A 16,078-nucleotide genomic window follows, 5' to 3' on the forward strand; every position below is an offset into this window, starting at 1 on the left:
CGAACCCAAACCAGTGGAAACTTTACTTGAATTAGCATGCTTAAAAGCAGCAAGTTCTTTCACTTTTGATCTAATGTACTCCTTGAAAATTCCATTATCCGAGACGGCCTGGAAAAGGTTACTGAGGTTACAGTTCCCTCGAAGTATGAAGGAAATGAAATCGGCTATCGCAATTTACTCATTTGATGGATGTTTAGAGAACGCAGATTTGGAGATCAAAGTTTTACAACAAATTGGTTGTGTTTTATATGGTGAGGTCAGAGATGCTAGTGGAAGAAAATTTAAAGTTCACTGTCTAGGTGACCGAGGAAAAATTGCTAAGAGCCGTTGTTCAGCCTGCAGGAGCGGATTTTGTTCTCACGTTCAGAAAGTTATATTCACCTACGCAAGAAAATCTGGTTTCAAACATATTCATTTACCAATTTCTCACGATTTAAATAAACTGAACAGAGATCAATTGCAAAGTTTGATTCAACAAGTTCTGAGCCGCAATAAATATTCGAATTTATTGCTTTTAACGAAGCGAATTGCCGATGAGTGTGCAGAAGTCCCCAACTTAGAAACTGAGCGTGATTACTCTTTAGGTTCGACATCAAATAGTGGACCTCATTGGTATTTCAAAAAGCAGTCGATGACTGAAAAAATTGAGCGAGTTTTCCGAGCTCAAAAAGAAGGGCATCTTGTATCGTTTTTACCTGCACAGGTCGGTCACTTCCGACTTGGTCTGAACACTGAACTCGAAAACTTGAAGAAAAACAACCTTTTATCAATTGTAGAGAAGTGGAAATGTGTTGATAGTTACTTTGGATCGACAGCAGGGAACAAGGAGTTCATGAGTAATGTTTTGAAGCTCTTACAAAGGGGAGATTTAACCTGCATCCCTTTGATTGAATTGTCAATTGACGTAATAATTTCGTTGAGTAAAGGAACCAGCAGCATATCTACAGACAATGAGTTAATCGTAGTGCAACCGAGTCTAAACCCCAGTGATAAAGAAAACCATGCTCTGAATACAATTCTATTAATTATCATTTCTCTCGGCGCGACCGAAAGCATCGACAGGCGTGCGAAGACAGAAGCTATTGATTTGTTCCGCAGGAAATTGATGCCAACAGTGACTGAGTTAGATGTTTCATATAAAGATTCTAAATGCAAATGGGACGGAATTGCGTTCCTGGATAGCACTATTGCTATTATTGATGCAATTTCTGATGGTGACTTAAGTTTAGATTCAAATTGTAATTTTAAGAGCAATTCTGAATTTAGTCAGCATTTGAGTTTGTCTAGCTTGATATTTCTGTATCGTGCGCAATGTGAAATCAACTCAGTCTATCCTCCGCTATTTCCAAAAATTGTATCATGCCTTGACACCAATCTAAAGTTAATTCTGAAGAATCTGAAAAGTGGAAACGTTCCTTGGAAAGGGGAGCTTTGGGCGGTGTGTTTTATAATTTCTCGAATTCCTGACGGCGAGTTGAAATCGTGTTTACTTGAAGTTATATTGATGAGTTTTGTTAGTCTGCCAAATCCAACTTATGATGATCTGTGCTGGATGCAGCTCGTTTTGAATAGCGTCAAAGAAAGTTCGCTTGACTACATTCAAAGTGATGAACGTCCTGGGTATGTCTTTTTCGAGGTTCTCTGCAAGCAGGTGCTTGACGACGAACTAGTTGAGAAGCTGAACTGTTTTTCCAAATGGCTTTCCCCGCTTGTGGAATGTAACCGGGAAGCGATCATGGAAAAATTAGCATTCATTTTAAATGCAAAGTGGTTTGATATTGTACGAGAAGAGAAATCTGATGAAATTTGCGAGAAGCAGCTGACTTCCTCTGTGAGAATTCTTAGTTCATTGGATACGAAATCAATTGAATACGACAATGATTTATTCAGAAAATTTCTTGTTCCCCATTTTGATGGCCAACTTATCTCGGGTAAGTTAACGTTTCGGCATTTCAATGATTTTTGTTTCACTGAAATGTTTTGAGATATTTTTAGCCTGGTATAGCTGAACACATACCTGGAAAGATGTCGATTTTAAAATAAAGATGTAGAGACTCGCGAATGTGCATTAACATATGATGTTCCCAACCCCTTTTATTTGCAAATTGTGCTCAAATGTTTTCCCAATAGCACACAGAAGAGATGAGATTCAATAGCACGGTTTGCCGTGCTATTAGATTCAATAGCACGGTTTGCCTCAAATCTGTAAAATTGAGCAATAAGAACCAAGGTTGACTTGCGTTCACCTATAACCAAGAAGCTATTACCATAGAAACAAAAACTTATTCTTGGACCTTTTGAAAAATGTTTTGACAAAAAACGTGTCTGATGCTGTAAGCAGTACATATGACTGTAAGATGCTGTGCGTGAAGATATAATGGGTTAATCATGGTTTTAACGACTAGAGGAGAATTTTTGGTTTTCTACTGGTTTTCCTTAGCTGAGGCAAGTTTGTTGATGACGTGAACTTTGGCTTCTTTGTTTTCGAACTTAAACTTTCTTTTCAAACGTTGGGCTATAATTGAGTACTGTTTTCTTCCCCAATCTAGCACCCCCAAACAACCCCCCTACACACAAACGAGCTACCTACCTACCCACAATACTTACTTCCTCCTATCACCGGTCCTCACCTATACCCTACCCCACCATGTCCTTTAGAAAAATGTATATTTTAGCATATGTCTCTTCGTTTTTGCTATCAATGACCGCTGTCAGCTTCTCAACTGCTCAGCGCTGTTTTTCGGTTTTACCTTTTCGTCTTGTTTTTTTTTAATTAAGTCTTGACATTAACGCTTGACTTCTGACTTACATCATTCACTGTTTCAACTGACTAGATATTTGAATTAATTTGAACAAGTATTGGCAATGTACTGAGTACGCCAAAGGTTAAAAGGATAAAGCCAATGCAACGGTATGAACCGATAAAGCCGTCATTGTCCTCTTTGCCTTAGATCACCAGGGTTCATTAGAGTGGTAGCTAGTTTGCATTAATATTCAGCTTATTGGCTTTAGAAGCCTTAGTGTGACATGCTGAAACTATCTATTGTTTAGTTCAACTTGTTTACCTTATTAGCCTTCACATATATATATTTGTTTGCTATATTGAACACACAAAATTTCAAAACCGTGATAATTAGAATGATCTAAAGTATATTTGAATGATTTGAATATTAACCTAGAATTGTAACCCTTTATGATATAAAATCTCATTCGGATGTTTAAAGTTTCAATGAAAAACAAATATGATGTAAATATCAGGAAGAAATCTGTATAATTACAAGATCGAGATTACTAGTGAAAACTAGTATCTTAATTTCATTATAGCAATATTGTTTCTTAAACCAAGACTGTAGACCTGCGCATCGAAGATAAGACCGCTAAACATCAATCAGACTTTGAAATAAGATAAAACTTGTATTGTGAAAATCAAATTTTTAAAAATCATTGCAACACAGATAACTAACAGAACAGTATATCACATGGCGACAGGATTGAAAAAAAGTCTAAAGTTACTTTCTATCTTCAACAATCAACTTTTCTCTGAGATTTCTGGTTTGTTTAATATATTTTGTTTATACTTTTACCATTTTCTCCCTTATTAATATTAAATTCTTAATATTAAATATTAAATTCTTAAAAACAAGTAAAATTTGCCCTCGTTATATAACTTTCAACAACTTTTCGATATCCTACATTCTAACGCGAATATCATTAAATTAGAAGACGTCCCAAATTTTTTAATGTTTGGAAATCCACACATACCCAACATTTCGGCCGAAATCCACTCAATAATTGTTAGTGAAAGTAGTTCTTTATTGCATTCTTAACATGGACAGAAAATTATGTACAACGGCTAATTAGCATTAAATTCTTTGCCAATCATGAAGATTACTTCAATATGTTAGAAGAAATTCAGCTAGAAGCTTCTGTTGATATTGAGAACCTTGGATTCGAATTTATCTACGAATAAACCAACACTGCAACGTTATCATCTGTTTACATCCCAACAATATAACTGACGTGATTGACAGCATTACTGGACAAGTGGACTAGAAAACTCGCGTGGTGTTAACAACCTTTCATCTCCAACTACAAAGTGGATAATGGTATTGCTTGAGAGGAAGCGAGAAGCACAAAATCTCAGCCTTATCAAGTTTGTCTACAAAAACTCCAAGTGTAAGTCAAAACTTCACGAAAATGGCGCTTTTGAATTAATTAAATCATACTCCAAAAAAGTGCTAGAGCAATATTTGACCCTAAAGCCATCCTTTGTCTACTCCTGCCCCTCAGCGCAATAATTATAATAACTATATGCTACCAGCCGTCAAAAGCTGTAGATACTCAAATAATTATGATGAATTTATCAATGCAAACACACTCATATATAGCGATCACCAAAGCAATTTCTTTAAGACCAAATTTGTTAGTATCCTTTCCTGAGATCTAAACAAATCTATTGTCATATTAGCCCAAAATGATATAGATTATTAAGTTTTAATCATCTGGAATGCTGAAACCGACCAACAGCGTAATAGTGAATACTTTAATCATCCTTCCTCATTCATTTAATTTGTGCAGTTTCTATTACCATAAGTAATAACCGCAGCTAAAGTAATAACCGTATATGGCAGCAAACGCCCAGATAACGATTGTACCCTACAAAGGAACTGAAAACGAAAACTTCAGAGAGTTCGAATAGCTTTTCCGTTGGATAATTAGTGTTGCAGCCGTCCCAGCAGCCCAACAACAGATGTCGAATTGGATTTTTAAAATAAAGATGTAGAGGCTCGGGAATATGCATTATCATATGATGTTCCCAACCCCTTTCATTTGTAAATTGAGCTCAAATGTTTATCCAATAGCACACAGAAGAGATGTTTTCCTTGATCATTACGAGTATTAATTAAAGTATCTTTTCCAATTAACATTTATTGAAAAGGAAGTTGGCAGAGATCTTAATACCTTTAAAGTAGGTTGACAAATTGAATGAAGATAAATTGTTCTCAAGCCTCACACAAAGTGAGAGTTATTCAGGAACAATGTTTTAAAATTATGTTTACCATTTTTGGTTTGAAATGATTTTGTTTGAAGCAATTATCGTGGTCTTTTTTGTAAAAAATTTTTGAGTGATTAACTCGCTTTTTCGAGTTCTTTATCACGCTGGACTTCATGATTTTGCGTGATTAAAAGTGCACTCAATTCTGAATGTCAAGTATCTGAAATTAAAGTGTGGCAGTTTACTAATGAAAGTCCAATGAAAAGTGAGATGCATTTGGTTTCCTTCTTTCAAGTCCTATTAGGGCCTCTGTAAACCCTAATTAGCAGTTGAAGCACCGCTACTAACTCTCCTCAGCTGTACAATATCATCTCAGCAGAGATTATTGTTTGAGAGCTGTACGCCCGGCTCAATAGTTTGAGAGCAACTCGCTCGACGAAAGTAATTTTAAATTTTCTGAATTTTCCTTTTTCTCTATAGATTCAAAAGCACGATTTGCCTCAAATCTGTAAAATTGAGCAATAAGAACCCAGGTTGACTTGCGTGCCTATAACCAAGAAGCTATTACCATAGAAACAAAAACTTATTCTTGTACCTTTTGAAAAATCCTATTACTTCCTCCTATCACCGGTCCTCACCTATACCCTACCCCACCATGTCCTTTTAAAAATATATATATTTTAGCAAATGTCTTTTCGTTTTTGTTATCAATAACCGCTGTCAGCTTCTCAACTGCTCAGCGCTGTTTTTCGGTTTTACTATTTGGTCATGTTTTTCCTTCTAAATTAAGTCCTGACATTAACGCTTGACTTTTGACTTACGTCATTCACTGTATCAACTGACTAGATATTTGAATTAAGTCGAACAAGTATGGGCAATGTACTGAGTACGCCAAAGGTTAAAAGGATAAATCCAATGAAACGGTATGAACCGATAAAGCCGTCATTGTCTTGTGTGCTTTAGATCACCAGGGTTCTTTAGAGTGGTAGCTAGCTTGCATCAATATCCAGCTTATTGGCTTTAGAAGCCTTAGTGTGACATGCTCAAACTATCTATTGTTTTGTTCAACTTGTTTGCCTTATAAGCCTTCACATTTATGTATTTGTTTGCTATATTCTACACACAAAATTTGAAATCCTTGATAATTAGAATGATCTAAAGTATCTTTGAATGATTTGAATATTAACCTCGAATTGTAACCCTTTATGATATAAAACCTCTTTCGAATGTTTAAAGTTTCAATGTCAAACAAATATGATGTAAATATCAGGAAGAAATCTGTATAATCACAAGATCGAGATTACTAGTGAAAACCAGTATCTTAAATTCTTTATAGCAAATTTTTTCTGAAACCAAGAATGTAGACCTGCGCATCGAGGATAAGACGGCTAAACATCAATCAGACTTTGAAATAAGATTAAAACTTGTATTGGGAAATTCTAATTTTTAAAAAAACAATTGCAACACAGATAACTAACAGAAGAGAATATCGCATGGCGACAGGATTGAAAAAACAGTCTGAAGTTACTTTCTATCTTCAACAATCAACTTTTCTCTGATATTTTTGGTTTGTTTAATAGTTTTTGTTTATACTTTTACTCTTTTCTCTCTTTGAACATTAAATTCTTAAAAGCCAGTAAAATTTGCCTTATGTTTAACTTTCAAATTTTCGATTTCCTACATTCTAACGCGAATATTATTAAATTAGTAGACGTCCCAAATTTATTAATGTTTGGAAATCCACACATACCCAATTCTTCGGCCTAAATCCAATCAATTTTTTGATGAAATTAGTTCTTTAATTGCGTTCTTAGCATGGACAGAAATTTATGTACAACGGCTAATTAGCATTGAATACTTTGCCAATCATGAAGATTACTTCAATATGTTAGAAGAAATTCAGCTAGAAACTTCTGTTGATATTGGAACCTTGGATTCGAATTTATCTACGAATAAACCAACACTGCAACGTTATCATCTGTTTACATCCCAACAATATAACAACTGACGTGATTGACAGCATTACTGGACAAGTGGACTAGAAAACTTGTGTGGTGTTAACAACCTTTCATCTCCAACTACAAAGTGGATAATGGTATTGCTTGAGAGGAAGCGAGAAGCACAAAATCTCAGCCTTATCAATTTTGTCTACAAAAACTCCAAGTGTAAGTCAAAACTTCATGAAAATGGCGCTTTTGAAATAATATATAGTGATCACCAAAACAATTTCTTTAAGACCGAATGTGTTGGTATCTTTGCCTCAGATCTAAACAAATCTATTGTCATTTTAGCCCAAAATGAAATAGATGATAGAGTTTTAATCATTTGGAATGCTGAAACCGACTAGCAACGTAATAGTGAATACTTTTATCGTCCTTCCTCATTCTTTTAATTTGTGCAGTTTTTTTACAATAAGTAATAACCGCAGCTAAAGTAATAACCGTATATGGCAGCAAATGCCCAGATAACGATCGAACCCTAGAAAGGAACTGAAAACGAAAACTTCAGAGAGTTCGAAAAGCTTTTCCGTGGGATAATTGGTGTTGCAGCCGTCCCAGCAGCCCAACAACCGAACTTCTTGCAACTACACTTGAGACGCAGCGTTTCAGTTTTTTCTTACTCTACCAGCAGCCACAAGAGCTAACGTGGAAGATTGTCTTGATGCTCTTCGGAATCATTTTTGTACCGTTCAACTACAAGAAGTCCCTTTATTAAAACTAGAGCAAAAGAAATGTGACCCGCAGAACGACATACCGGAAAACTTCTTGGTAACATTGCCAACAAAAGCATACTTAGCACCGAACTTACTAGAAGTAGCACTCCTAAGGCTTTTCGGACTGCAGCAGAGCAGACACGATTTGACGGTGAACCGGCGGAACGAGCAGAACGACTACAAGCAGCTGAAGATTACAAAAATGAACAAGTCAAAATGATCTTTGTTAGCCAGGCCACAAATGACAATTCGAGAGCTGTGTCGCAAAGACGACTACCCTGGAGATCGTTTCATTGAAGTGAGCACGACAGTCTCCGATAATCTAATCAATGCACTGTCCAATTTAACAGAGAATCAAGAGTCTAGTGAGAGACGTCTTCAGTCAGTGGATGAACGATTGAAGAGCAACGAGAGTAACAATCAGGCAAAGTCGACATCAAACTACAAAAGTTACCCGAGCCAAACAACACAGCAACAACAGTTCTACCAACAACAAAGCAATAGCTATCTAAATTATCGAAACTTCGCACCACAAAGAGCACGATTTCCAACGCAAATTTCTTACAGAGGCAACTATAATTCAAATAGATACGGACAGCAAAATCCAAGGAATTTCCAATTCAGATGGAGAAAACCCCCCACAGTACCGATTGTAACAACCCCAACAACCGCAAGGACCACAGCAAACATCCACAAATAGATGTACAAATACCCAATAGTCCATAATTTCCCGTCACCCAGTCCAGCAAAATCTTTTGCTATACCTGTGCACACCCCAACGACAAAGCTAGCCAATGTTCCCAAAGAGGAAGAACAAATACCAGAGGAACTTCTTTTCCATTTCAGCGTCAGGCAAAAATCTGAATAAGCCACCCAATAATCAAAACCGCAAACAAACAAAAGCAGATGACAACAAAAACATCCTTGAACTAAATATTGTCTCTTATCAAAAGGAAGCTCTTTGTCCTACATTAAATTGAAGTTCTCGCATAATTTGAGTAAAGCACTTATTGATACCGGTGCTTGCGCTGACGTTATCAGCAGAAGAAACCCTGAGGATCTGAAAACTGACAAAACAGTCAATTCATTCCACCAATGAAAAAAAAAGAATGGAACCAAGTACGAATGGCATCTGGTCAAGCAGTCAATGTCCAAAGCCAAGTACAAATGACACTTATAATGGCACACAGACAATTCGCCGAATCGTTTCTTTTCTTGCCTACAGCCAACTCCATGATACTAGGAAATCCTTTTTTTCAAAAAACACAACAATTAACCCAGCAAAAAATTTTCTACAATTAGACGATTTAACTGTGCAGATAAATGAGATTAAACCATACAACGAACCACGCAGAACAATACGAGAGAATAAAATCCCAATTTATACAGTGAAAAAACAACTCTGATGCCGAATCAGCATACAATCCTGAAATGTGAACTACAAACTACAGTTGAGCCGTTGCACCAACAAAGTGGAATAATAATACCAAACGAAACACTCGAAAGAGAAACTGACGTTGCCTTGACTTCTTACTGAAGTACAGTTGATACCAACAATAACTTATTTATATCAGCGATCAACATAACAGATTATCCAATAACGTTGCCAACCGCAACAGAATTTGGAAGATTTTCATTTTTGACAACCGAGCAAGCGGGAAAATTACTTTTAAGACCCAGAGTTAATTTCGCTAGCAAAGCAACAGAGTGAAGATGGAACAATTCCAGAGATCAATCAACTCAATCAGGATATCTGCCAACAAGGAGATACCCAACCGTCGCGACCAGGACCATAATACAGCAAGTAATGGTTCCCAACACCAGAAACCTGCGAAGGTTCAAACCAATTACAACCGTTACAACGAGAAATCTACGATCAAATCTTAAAACTAAAAGTAGAAAAATAACCCACAACAAAGCAATGAGGACCGAAAAAAATTTTACAGATATTTCCATGACAAAGTTCGGCATTAACTGAGGAGCAAAAGGAACAAGACGAAGAACTTGATAGAATTTCTTGACATCTTCGCAAGACATCGTTTCGATGTTGGCTACAATACAGAGTTGAATGTAAAGCTAACGCCAGGACACCAACTTCCTTTGTACGTCCAAGGCCCACCAACACCAATACACTTTCGAGATGAGCCATGTTGATTTGGCACTAATGCACTACTATGGCTTGATTACAACGTTGTCACAATCCAAATATAGTAGTCCGTTGTTCGCCTATAGAAAAGAATCAGGAAAACTACGTATATTGATCGATCTACGCAGAGTAAATCACCTTCTCAAGAACGACTATGTCAATGCTAACTTCCCCATCTCGAACAACGCTGATACAACCAACCACTTTGCGAGGGAAACACTGTTTACGAAGTTGGATTGTTCAGAAGCGTACCATTGTGTCCAAACGTCAGACGATCTTTCTGTCCAGCTACTAGCGTTCAATTTTTCGTTAAGAACCTATGCTTACAAATGTTTAGCACAAGGATTAGGAAAATCAGTCACTGGGTTCAGCTCATTCATCAGGCATTACTTTGATCCATGTCTAGCAGCAGATATATGTACACAATTCATGGACGATATTGGATGTGCAGTCAACAACTTTGAAGAACTTATACCGACTCTCAAGAAAATATGCAACTGAATCCGACGATCGGGACTAAAACTGTCGCCCGAAAAATGTGAAATTGCCACACAATGAAGTTCTTGGGTAATATCATCACACCATCAGGAATTTCACCAGAAACGAAGAAAATAACTAATTTTCTTGAAAAATTTAAAATGTCTCAAACTACAAAACAAGTTGAGACTCATTGGATTTCTACAATTTTTCAAGAATTATATACCAAACCTGAGTGAAAAAATTAGTACCATTTTACAAACTCCTCCGCAAAGAATCCAAAATAACTACGAATGAAGAACACAAGGACAAGCTAGATACTCTCAAAATGGACTTATTTGAAGCAACAAAAATGACACTAAGATTACCGAAACCTGGACTACATTACGTTCTTCTTTGTGACGCAAGCTATTATGCCGCGGGATTTCTCCTCATAGTTGAAGACTCAACAACCAGTACAAAACAGAAGACGTACGTCCCAGTCTCATTTAGATCACAACTCTTTAATACAGATGAACTAAAATTTTCGACCTATTATAAGGAGTTTCTTGCATTATACTTTGCGCTGCACCAGTTCGCACACTTTCTCTGGTGTTCAAACCAACAGTCTTACACAATTTTTGCAGTCAAAGACGATACCACCAACTCTTGAACTCTCTGGACAGAGTTTTGTCATTTAACCCCGTAATAGCCCATTTTCCGGGACGGGCCAACTTTGCAGCGGACCTCCTGTCAAGATTGGAAACCGACCGAACAGCAAGCCTCTTTGAAACTTTCTGACAAAATAGATCAAAGAATTCCAGATCGACACAGCAGGAAAATCACCAGATGCATCTCTTAATCTTATAACAAGTATAGACAAATTCTATGAAGAAGAAAGGAATGAACCAACGTTCATATAACAACTGAAAGGAGCATACCTCGGAAATTTGAAGGACGTACCTAAAGATTAAATTGTAGGACTTCTCAAACTGACAAGACAAGAAATCAATGCATTAGTTTGAGAATCCTCTCGATGTTTTGACGGATATAACTGAAAGAAGTGATACTATTGACCTAAAATCAGAACAGCAGGAAGATCCAGATCTCAGAAAAGTATGGGAATGGAAAGAAAAACAGGTAACTCCGGATCATACTTACGAATCAAAAGGAGCGCGAAAATACAGACTTTACGATGACACAGACAGATCTTATATAAGCAAAACTGTCTTCCAAAGAAATTTTGGAAGGATGTACTCTATAAACTCGACAACTGGAAAACAGCTGGACGTGTAGGAATCCAAAAAGTTATTCAAGAATTTCGACGCCGATTCCCTTTTCCAGGATTTACGGAGCATCTGCTCGATCTCATTAAAAACTGTCACATTTGCCTGCAACTGAAACGCGCCAAAGATAATCAACTACGTCCATCATTACAGCCAGTTTCATCTTTACAATCTTACCCAGGAGACCAACTCGAAATAGACCTTGTCGGAACATTTAACTCACCAATCTACAAAAAGGTCCTCAGCGGGATAGATGTCTTTACAAAATCTCTTTGCAGTTCCCCTAACAAATGGAAGTGCTGACACAGTTGCCAGGGAGCTCGTAAAGATTTTCTTGAATAACAGCTATATACCACAAACTATTTTGACTGATCTCGGAAGCACATTTACATCAAAACTAAGGCAAGAACTAATAAGTTTACTTAAAATTAAGTTGAATCATGCGTCATTCAAGCACCCACAAACTATTGGAACCGTAGAAAGATCACATGCAGCACTCAAACGTCAGTGCAAATGTGGTCACCATTGTACCGTGTCGAAAAAGTTCTAACGGATTCCAATTACATCATACGAAAAGTTGGAAATCACTTTACACAATGTTTTCACAGGATACGATTGAAACCTATCAAACGCCAGGACGCCATATGGCACTTCAACCCTATACAACCACAGAACTTTAGGCCAGACCCATCGAGAAAAAATGATAAAAGAGAGCCAGAACTTTTCGATGATTATCTCCTAGATATGACCAACATTTCCAACAGAGGAAGAAAAACCACCTTCAATAAGTAAAATCCCTATAGTTCAAATAACTGTACCTCTAGCGGCACCAGCGCCTCCAATACCAGTCGTTCCTGCAGCCGCGCCAGAAGCAGTCGTGGCACTGGCACAAATAATCACTCCACCAGGATCACTCATTCCCTCTCAAATTCAATCCAACGAAGTAACACCGCGTCAAAGCTTCACAACAGAAACTTATCAAAACGCTTCGGGAGAAAATACCAACATTGAGTCAGATACAGATCCCATACCCCCCGACCCATCTAGTGTTTATGAAGATGTACAATCAAATCTCCCAACTCCGCCAAAAAAGTTCATTTCAACCCACGAGTTATTCGGCGAAAGTACACAGTCCCTTCCTAACCCCAATCAACGGAAGAAAATCCTATTCCTCTACCAGAGGTATCAGGAAGTCGATATAATACCCTCATCTTAGACAAAGACACAAAACGCGAAACAGTCAATAGTTCACTCAGACAATCCCAGCAGTCAAAAATTCCTACCAGAGACACTAAACTCAATCAGGTGAAAGCTAGCATTCATAAGTACCAACGAGGAGCTACTATTATACAGACACCGAAATTTCTTGTGAAAATTACTCAATGCCAATAGCCCATTGTGTATCAAGCAAATTCACACTGAAAAAAGGAATTTCAGCCAGAATCGACAGAAAATTCCCACAAATTCGGAAAATTGCTCAAAACTATCCGAAACTGCCAATTGGAAGTGTTATATCTTATTTCAATGAAAAAGTAAGTCGGTTTATTTTCAATCACCAAATGAAATGAATTTGATAGCACATCCCATTATGATATTTCACTCGTGCCTGAGATTCTTAAAAGCATGCTGAAAAATACCAAATCCAATCAATCATTGTACCAAAACTCGAAATAGAAAGGGACCGATCGAAAGAAAATTCATTTCTACGTCTAATTCGAGCAAAATTTCTCAATTTTCCTATTACAATTTTCCATGAGAAATAATCCATTTATTCATTTCAGCAAGTGGTGCCTACCCGGAGTACAAAACTGAACTCGAGATTTGTTCAAAGAAACAATTTTTACTCAAGAAATGACAAAATTTGGAAAGTAAAAACAGAAACCGCAGTTCAAATTTGAATAAAAAACAATAAAAATCGCTGCCAGCAGCCGCCAACCCTTCGGCAAATCCAGAAAATCAAGCTATAGCACTCATTTAACCTTGTCTGTCAATAAAGACAAAAGAGAGCACTAAAACGGAAAATTTACAAAGACGAAAAACTGCGGAAACTAGCGGAAACGGGGAAAAAATGAATATCTTGAGTTATATTCAGGTTTTGAGAAACAATTGCCCACCAACGCCGTTATCAGATACTGGTACACACTCGACTGGACCGTCGATAGATCTGAGTGCCGAATTGTGGAAAAAATAAGAAAAAAACCAAAAAACATGAAAAAATCGCAAACTGGAAAACTTCAACTTTCAAAAACGCATATCTCTATTAAAAGACTTCAATTGAACTGAAACTTGGTACAAGCTACCAAAAGTGCCTATGCAACACATCTACTAATGGATATTTGAAAAGCTCATAGACTACAAGTAGTGACCACTCAAAATTTCGAAAATCATCGATTCTGAAGATCAAAGTTGTACAATTCTATCAGGTAGCCACAAAAAATTTTTATAAAATACGTTCGGTCAAAAAATACTTATAGTTTTATTTAAAAAATGCTTAGTTTTTTTGCCCATTAATGCCAAAAGCAATTTTTTTGTAAGAAACTATGTTTTTTCGCCCAAAAGTTCAAAGAAACTATGTTTTTAGCCCAAAAGTTCAAATTTTGGGTACTCGAAAGTGACCGTCCAGGAAATTCGTAATTCTTCAATTTACACGACTGCAAAGGTTCTGAAAATTTGCTCCGAGACCCAAATTAACCATTGAGGGTCAGCTGTAACGTTATTTGACACTTAGTGCCAATTCTGACATAATCATGCAGGCCAAAAGACATCAAAAATTATACCAAAAACTGGCAAAAATTAGTCGTGGTTTTTCGTTATTTTCTCAACTTCTAGTGCCCAAAACGGCACGTTTATGGTACTGAAATCATGCTTTGCTTATGCCGGGACTGAATAACTATCAATGAAAGCACTAGAAGCTCATGTCCAAGTTATGGAGCCGTAATGGCCCTGTTGCCCCTCTGGTAGCCAAAATTTGAAAAACCACTGAAAATTTAAAGTACCTTCTACCCCGCCTGTGGGCCCATTTGACGACGCGTTGACCTCCTCTCCCTATTTGCCCCTTGTGTGATGTTAAACTAAGCACTCTCAGCCCTCTCAGAACTAATAATCGTTGATACAGACAATAGGAAGGTTCACTCGTTTTCCAGCGAAAATGTAACAACTGCAGGATGATACCCAAACGGCAAATATAAGGTATCCCCGGGCTTTTGGAATGCAATAGACAATTTATCTGATAACTCTGAAAGCTGGGCTATCATGTTCTTCGGATTTTCTGCCAATATTTCAGCCATTGCAGCTGACTTTCCGGGCTTCATGAAAAACCACAATTTTGAGCCTAATCCATGTAAAGAAATAAAGGAGTCAGCTGCATCCTCCCAATTGCTATACCATTTAACGAACGGACATCCCTGACTCAGAATCGTATACGACTTTTGGAAGGGTTCAAAAATTGAAGGTAGCGTTACATTTAAAGTGCAATCATGCTTGAACTTAAGCACGCCAGTAAACACTATTCCCACCGAAATAACCATTCCTTTTTTCACTGTCTGGCCATTCAAACTTGTCTTCAAGGTGGAGTATTTTGAGGACTCACTAATAGAGCGCTGAAAATGTAGTATGAACAGGCATACACTAACATTCTACCCCATCACACTTATCAAAATCGAAAAAATCATGCAACAGTTAACAAGTCAACTCACTTACATTCAAAGTACGATTTTTGTATTTGACTAGTTGAGTTGTAAATAGAAACGGCCGGTCAACAATGACGTCTTTTGCTGCTGCCTTTGGATTATGATAGAGAAGCTGTAAAGCTTTATCTCTCAACTCAAAAATTTCAGCAGTCATTTGACCTAAAAATTGCTCATAAAATTGAAACATGAACATGCATTAATATGAATCAAGACAACACTGAACACATACACAACAAGCCACTGAACGCTTAATGGTTATTTAGAATTGCACATTAACACAGTACTCTAACGGCGAACAATTCATACTTTACAAATAAACAACACTCGAGCAACAATTAAATAACTCAAGCAAACGAGTCTAAAGTCTACTACATCTTTCAATAACCCACTTAAACTGTCCTTGAAACCACTATTAGCTAACTTCTGAATAAAATACGAGTCAAAGTTGCTCTAATAAAACAGAACAAAACCATGAGGAGAGACAAATACAATACAATTTGCCACTCCCCACCACTTTCTCCTTAAACTTCTCCACATTCAGGGGGACGCTCTGCTGTCCAAACACCGAGTTCTGGTAGGAGAGTTCCATTTAGACAACAAGTCAAAACAGATGGACCAACAGTCACATTAAAACACGTTTTGATCTGAAAATCTTGAAAACTCGGCCTTGATTTCCAAAGAGAAATATACATGGAACAAACACAATAAAATAAATAATAAATAACAACTCACATTCCCCTGATCACTTGAAAACTATTATATAACTACTGGCTTTCAACATAAACGTTTTAC

General features: G+C 37.1%; 2 protein-coding genes across 4 annotated transcripts in view; both read left to right on the plus strand.

The window, feature by feature from the left end:
• The window catches only part of LOC142339330 (transmembrane protease serine 11G-like), a 528,023-nt gene that overhangs the window by 369,466 nt on the left and 142,479 nt on the right, over nt 1-16,078 (plus strand). The window lies entirely within an intron of this gene.
• The window catches only part of LOC142339327 (ubiquinone biosynthesis protein COQ4 homolog, mitochondrial-like), a 549,842-nt gene that overhangs the window by 107,274 nt on the left and 426,490 nt on the right, over nt 1-16,078 (plus strand). The window contains exon 2 of one of the 3 annotated variants that reach the window (XM_075389297.1): nt 1-1,931. This exon is cut by the window's left edge and continues 290 nt beyond it. The exons of the other annotated variants lie outside the window; for them this stretch is intronic. Within the exon in view, the coding sequence (XP_075245412.1) occupies nt 1-1,931 (1,931 nt within the window). The remainder of the gene's footprint in view (nt 1,932-16,078) is intronic. 3 annotated transcript variants of the gene reach the window in all.

Source organism: Convolutriloba macropyga, chromosome 5 (assembly GCF_964194025.1).
Source record: "Convolutriloba macropyga chromosome 5, txConMacr16.3, whole genome shotgun sequence".
Lineage (NCBI taxonomy): Eukaryota > Metazoa > Xenacoelomorpha > Acoela > Convolutidae > Convolutriloba > Convolutriloba macropyga.